The sequence below is a fragment of the Callorhinus ursinus genome, unplaced genomic scaffold (genome assembly GCF_003265705.2).
Source record: "Callorhinus ursinus isolate GAN/ISIS: 27379988/994484 unplaced genomic scaffold, GSC_fseal_2.0 scaffold79, whole genome shotgun sequence".
In the NCBI taxonomy this organism is placed as follows: Eukaryota; Metazoa; Chordata; class Mammalia; order Carnivora; family Otariidae; genus Callorhinus; species Callorhinus ursinus.
In genome coordinates this window covers 2,352,737-2,358,736 of record NW_027397141.1, presented here as the reverse complement: position 1 = coordinate 2,358,736, position 6,000 = coordinate 2,352,737, and the positions used below count along the sequence as shown (strand labels likewise).

Here is a 6,000-nt window from a genome sequence, read left to right as displayed (position 1 = left end):
CGGCGCACCCTCCACGGGGGCAGCAGGTAGCCAGCCAGGGCGCATGTGCTTGCCCTCCGACCAGCGGTCTGGCGTCTGGATCCGTACTCAGGAACGGCCTGGCCTGTTGTCAGAGCAGAAGAGGAGGGCGTGAGGAGGGGGCCCGGGGAGCGGCTCCTGGTACCCAGGGCGGGCCGGCCAGCAGGACGGTGGTGGTAGTGGAGGGAGCCAGCTGCAGGCCGTGTGTGCGGGGCGCTGCATTTCAGGAGGGGGACGCAGATCCCTGTGTCTGGAGCTGGGTGTCCTGTGTCTAACAGAGGTGTGAACACAGCGTTGTCCATTCACGCGGTCGTCTTTCCGAGATGCACACGGATCCTCGTAGCAATCTGGGGGATTGATAGGTGGGACCTCTCCATGTTGCAAAGAAAGCCCCAGGCACAGAGGCTCATGCCTTGCCCACGGCCACACAGCTGAAAAGTCACTTTGTTCACCAGATTTATTCAGTAAATGTCTGGTGGTCGCGGTTTCTGGGATGATGGCCTTTCTGGGGCCCGGGGCGGGGAAGAGCGTGGCCGCGGAGCGACGGGGCTGGCCGGGGCCTCTCACTGAGAAGGTGGAGTCTTGCCGTACTGGAGCTGCGGTGTGTCGGCCATGGAGCGGAGCCCTGGTTCCGGGGCCACAGGGGCGGGGGCTGCAGTCCCGGGCCCTTCGCAAGCTCCACGGGGTCCCATACCTGTCCTGCTTTTGTTCTTGGAGCGTTTTTTTCTGCTAAAAAGTAAAAAATGCTCAGGGAGCCTGGTTTTATGTGCCAGTGCCCTCAGCCCCTGGGGCTGCAGGAGCGTGCCCCCAGATGACCCACGCTCAGAATGGGACGTCTGTCTCCGGGGGCTGCCTGTGCCCCTGTGTCCCCCCCAGCCCTGCCACCTGCCCACTGTTTGCACCCGCTCTGCTGCTTTCCAAACACTTCTTAGAGAGTTCCTTGTTCATGTATTTTTGACGGGTTTTCTTGCCCCCCCCCCACCCCGAGGGGAAGGGATAAGAGAGGAACCCAAGTTTCTGGTTATGATGTAGACTAGATTGAGCTAGCCTGCCCTTGCCCTAGAAAAGCGGAGGCTTTTTTGTGTGTTTTGGGGTTTTGTTTTGAATTATGTAACAGAAATCGTGACATTGTTTATTCCTTTTTTCCCTCTAACCAGAAAACGGGGTCAGTCAGCCTTTGTGACTAGCTAAGTTACCAGAATGAGTTTGGGAGCTAAAACGGAAGGCCCGTCTGTGAGGCCGGCCGCGGGGGGCCCGACCTGCTGACCTGCTCACCTCGTCTTTCTGCAGATGAACGTGTCACCTGCCTCTCTGGCCAATCTGTATGAAGAGGATTTTAAACAAGACATGGCAGCCTTGAAGGTGAAGGGCGTAGCTGAGTCTCCTCGCCGCGAGGGGGGCCTGAGCGCTGAAAGCCGGTGTGGCCGACCGACGCCTTCCACCCGTGGAAGGTCATCTCTCTTCTGCTTTCCATCAGGTTCTCCCCCCGACTGTGTACTTGAGGGTAACTGAAAATATTCCTCAGATCATTTCTTTCATCGAAGGAATCATTGCTAACGGGCACGCTTATCCGACAGCACAAGGTGGGGTTGTGTTACTTAACTGGTCATTGGGTAAATACCAGTGGGACCTTGAGAAACTGGACGTGTGTTTGCGAGTTGTTGGAGTTGCCGAGTGATTTACTGTCTTCTCTGGTTCACTGTGTTATCCGACCGAGGTGCCGGACCGTTCCCTAACGCGTCTCGTTCTCCCCCCCCCCCCCCCGGTCTCCCGCTGGCCGCTCCCTGCTTGGGGTGGGCCTGATCGCGTCCTTCCAGCACACCTCCCTGCTGCTGGCATGGGAGCCGCTGCTTTTTGCCTGGCTTTGGCTGCTGCTGGGGTCCCCGTGGTCCTCAGCCACGCCGCCCCCTTTCCAGCCCTTTCCGCCCAAGTCCCGCCCGTCCTCACACCCCGACCGAGCTTTCTCCCTCCCGGGGCGTTTCTTCTCCGCTCGGGGCTGAAAGCGGACTTCCAGCCCAGCTCTGGTGCCTGGGCTGTGCCCACTGGCCGCCGGGCACGTACCGCCCTCGCTTGCTGTTCATGCTCTCGTATTCTTTCCCTTCTGGGATCGTAAAAACCGCTCGTTTTTGGTGAATGACCCACTAGCATGCCCAGCCCAGACTTGGGATGTGTCTTGTAATGCTTGTTGCAAGTCCACAACAGAGTATCAAGCGTGCGAGCAGACACCATTTCTGCGGGTTACTGACTGTAAGCCCCCCTCTTTCAGGGGTCCCGCCTGTGCGCCTAGATCCCTGCGAGGGGCCCCGGGTCCCCAGGAACGGGCGCTGCCTTTCTCAGTGACCTGTACGTACCCCAGAGTTTGCAGCTTCCTTACTTTACCATATTTGCTATATTTAGATTTTGTCTCCAAGAGAAACTTGTTTTTAAGGGGCCCGGGTGACTGAACTAGAGTTTTCCCTGGAAAATACTGGCGTTGCCGTCCCACTGCCACGAGACATGAAATGAGACAAGCAACCCAGAGTGAGACTCTTGGGGGCAGAGGGCCAAACACGCCTTAGCAATAGATGCCCCTGGTCTGTTGCTTTATGACAGTGCTTTATTGTAAGCTTTTAATAGTGATAATGTAAATACAATGAAAATAAGTTGACAACACAGACGCCATTAATTTGGACTTTGTGACAATGCCATAAAAGCTTGGCTGTGATTTAAATTTTGAACTTTTGGGGCGCCTGAGTGGCTCAGTCATTAGGCGTCTGCCTTGGGCTCGGGTCATGATCCCGGGGTCCTGGGATCAAGTCCTGCGTCCGGCTTCCTGCTCAGCGGGGAGCCTGCTTCTCCCTCTGCCTGTGTCGCTCCCCCTGCTTCTGCTCGCGCTCTAAATAAATAATAAAAATCTTTTAAAAAAATGAATTTTCAACTCTTTGTGTAGAATCTGTTTTTGTTCAGCGAACTGATAACATGAACACAGGTACGGAGAAATGTCTCCTCCGTGAAAGACAAGGCATTTCCAGAGTGCTGCTTATGTCCTGACTTCCTGGACGGCTGCTCGCACGGTAGCCCCCTGGCTCTTCCCCAGTGGACTCGGAGATTGCGTGTGAGCTCTGAGTCGGGGTCCTCCCCTCCTCATCCAGGTCTGATGGCCCAGTCCTGGGACACAGCCCCGGGGGGGCTCCTGCTCCAACACCTCCTTCCCCGCTCCTCGGTCAGGGTGCCTGAGTGTGGAGGCGTCTGGGATCTAAGCAGATTTTCTGGCTTAGACCGGGTTTCTCTATCAGCTGGTGCATAGTGTAAAGCGCAGAGCTGGATGCCCGCATGTGGTGACACTTTTCCTTCTCGCTAAAAGGAACCATCTCAACATTTGACGCAGATCTTACACTTGGGTTTTCATTTCCACCTCTGGACATTCATGATGTGCCCAGATGTATGCTCTTACAAAACAGCAGTGCTGGTGTTCATTCTGATTTAGAGATGGAGCACAGGGGCCATGTGAAGGCCAGATGCCATATTCTGTGTTTAAATGCTAGTTACTTGTTAGCTACGATGCTTAGATAGACGCTGATATTTAAGGTTCAGAAATGATGAATTCTTTTTAATTTTTAGTAATTGTTCATATTCTTTTTTGAACTGATTTTTTTATTATTTAAATTTTTCTTGTTAACGTACAGTGCAGTGTTGGTTTCTGGAGTAGAATTCAGTGATTCAGAGAAATGATGACTTCTTCATTACCTTTATAAAACAGGCAACGTCTACTTTGACCTGCAGTCAAGAGGAGACAAGTACGGCAAGCTGGTCAGTGTGGTCCCCGGTCCCGTCGGAGAGCCAGGTGGGTGGACCCCAGCCTCCCACTTCGGGGTCTGGGGTCTGAAGCGCAGGCTGGGCCTCTCAGACCCAGTGATGGTGCCCGATCGTCCATCCCAGCAGTGTTGTAAATGTCCCTCATTGTTTTCAAAGAGAGGGAACTTTGGAGTGTGAAGTCCCTTGGCAGGTTGTGAATGTCCTCCCACCTGCCGGGTCCTCAGCTCTTCTCCTGGGGGAGGGCACCGTCACCCGGCCACGGGCTTCCCATGGGAGCACACAGTCGTGCTGTCGCATTTTAACGCTCTCCGCCATCTGGCTGTCGTACTCAGTTCCATCTATAGTTTGCCGTATAGTAAGTCCCCATAGGTATTTTACCATATATTACATTCCTGGTGTATTTTAATTTATTCCTCTGCTCTATTCTGTTCCAATGATTGTTAGATTGAAGTCATTTTATGGAGAAGAAGTATATACATAGTAAATGGAAAATAACTTTTAAAAATAATTTTAAATTAAAAAAAAATACTATTTAAGGGAACCAAATAAAGACAAGCAAAAACCCCAAAGACAAATTGTCCAAGTAATTTCTGTCTTTAACCATTATCCTCTGCTGTCTAAACGACGCCATTTGTTTTTTCATTTTTTTATTTTTTCAAGATTTTATTTATTTATTTGACAGAGTGAGAGAGAGCTCGAGTGGGGGGAGGGGCAGAGGGAGAAGCAGACCCCCCGCCGAGCGGGGAGCCCGATGCGGGACTCGATCCCGGGACTCCAGGATCGTGACCCGAGCCGAAGGCAGTCGCTTAACCAACTGAGCCACCCAGGCGCCCCAGCGATGCCGTTTACATTTAATTACTAACAGTATTGTTTGACTCCTCAGAAATGGTGTTTGTTACTCTTACTCATGAGTATGCTGCTCCCTCCTGAAAGACCAGAACCGAGCGCCGCTAGACCGCGCACGTGTGGGTTTGCCTCTGTGCCCTAGGGAAGCAGAGGACATGTTTCTGAGACACATGTTCTAGCATCAGCGACGCTTTTGTGTTTTAGTAGGCTTTAGGGGCGCCTCGGTGGTGCAGTCAGTTAAGCGCCTGACTCTTGGTTTCGGCTCAGGTCATGATCTCAGGGTCGTGAGATCCAGCCCCGTGTCGGACTCCATGCTCAGCAGGGAGGCTGCTTGAGTTTTTCTCTCTCTCTCCCCCTTCCCCCTGCTCCCTCTCTCTCTCTCTCTCAAATAAATAAATCTTTAAAAGACAATAGACTTTATTTTAGGGCACTTTTAGGTTCACAGCGAAGTTGAGGGTTAGGAGCAGAGATGTCCCACATTCCCCTGACCCTACTCACGCACAGCCTTCCTGTTATGAACGTCACGCGCCAGAATGGGACATCTGTCACAGCGGATGACCTGTATGGACACGTCATCACCCCAAGTCCGTGGTGTATATGAGGGTTCACGCTTGGTGATGTATATTCTTGGGTTGGATAAATATGTAACGACACGTGTCACAGAGTCGCTTCACGGCCCTCAGCCCTCCCCTGTGCTGCAGCTGCTCAAGCCCCTCCCTCCTCACCCCTGGCAACCCATGATCTCTTACTGTCTGCATAGTTTTGCCTTTTCTAGAATGCCATGAAGTTAGAATCGTACACTCTGTGGCCTTTTTCAGACTGGCTTTTTTCACTGAATACACATTTAAGTGAAAGTGTGCATTTAAGCCACCAGGTCCCATGGGGACCCAGGCAAGGGCAGAGCCCCTTGGGGACCGTGGATTTAGCCACCTTCCGTGTCTCTTTATGGCTTGATAGCTCGTTTCCTTTTAGTGCTGAGTAATAGTCCCCTGTCCGATGCAGCGCAGTTGGTGTATCCACTCACCTGTCAGGACACCGTGGCTGCACCAAGTTTTGGAGCAGAGAGAGCCCAGTACCGGCTCATACAACCGGGTACCGTCCCCTAACCCCCCTCTTCTGGGTTCTCTTGCTCCTCCAGTGTCATTGGTACTCTGTGTAGTTGTCTTTCTGGGGGAGAAGGTGCCCTGAAACTTACCTGCGGGCATACCTAGCTTTCTCAGGAGGAGAATAAGGAAGGCAGACAGCTCAGCTCAGTGCGTCCCTAGGAAGAAGCATCAGCGTTCGCGGTGCGAAATCTCGGCTCTTCTGCTTGCTGAAACTGGCCTCGCGTGACTTAGATAA

General features: G+C 52.9%; 1 protein-coding gene across 2 annotated transcripts in view; it reads left to right on the top strand.

Moving 5' to 3' along the window:
• CARS2 (cysteinyl-tRNA synthetase 2, mitochondrial) overlaps positions 1-6,000 on the top strand; it is a 44,129-nt gene that overhangs the window by 10,108 nt on the left and 28,021 nt on the right. For both annotated transcript variants that reach the window (XM_025874604.2, XM_073887425.1), the window contains exons 4-6: positions 1,309-1,380; positions 1,496-1,601; positions 3,758-3,841. In XM_025874604.2, the coding sequence (XP_025730389.1) occupies positions 1,309-1,380; positions 1,496-1,601; positions 3,758-3,841 (262 nt within the window). The remainder of the gene's footprint in view (positions 1-1,308; positions 1,381-1,495; positions 1,602-3,757; positions 3,842-6,000) is intronic.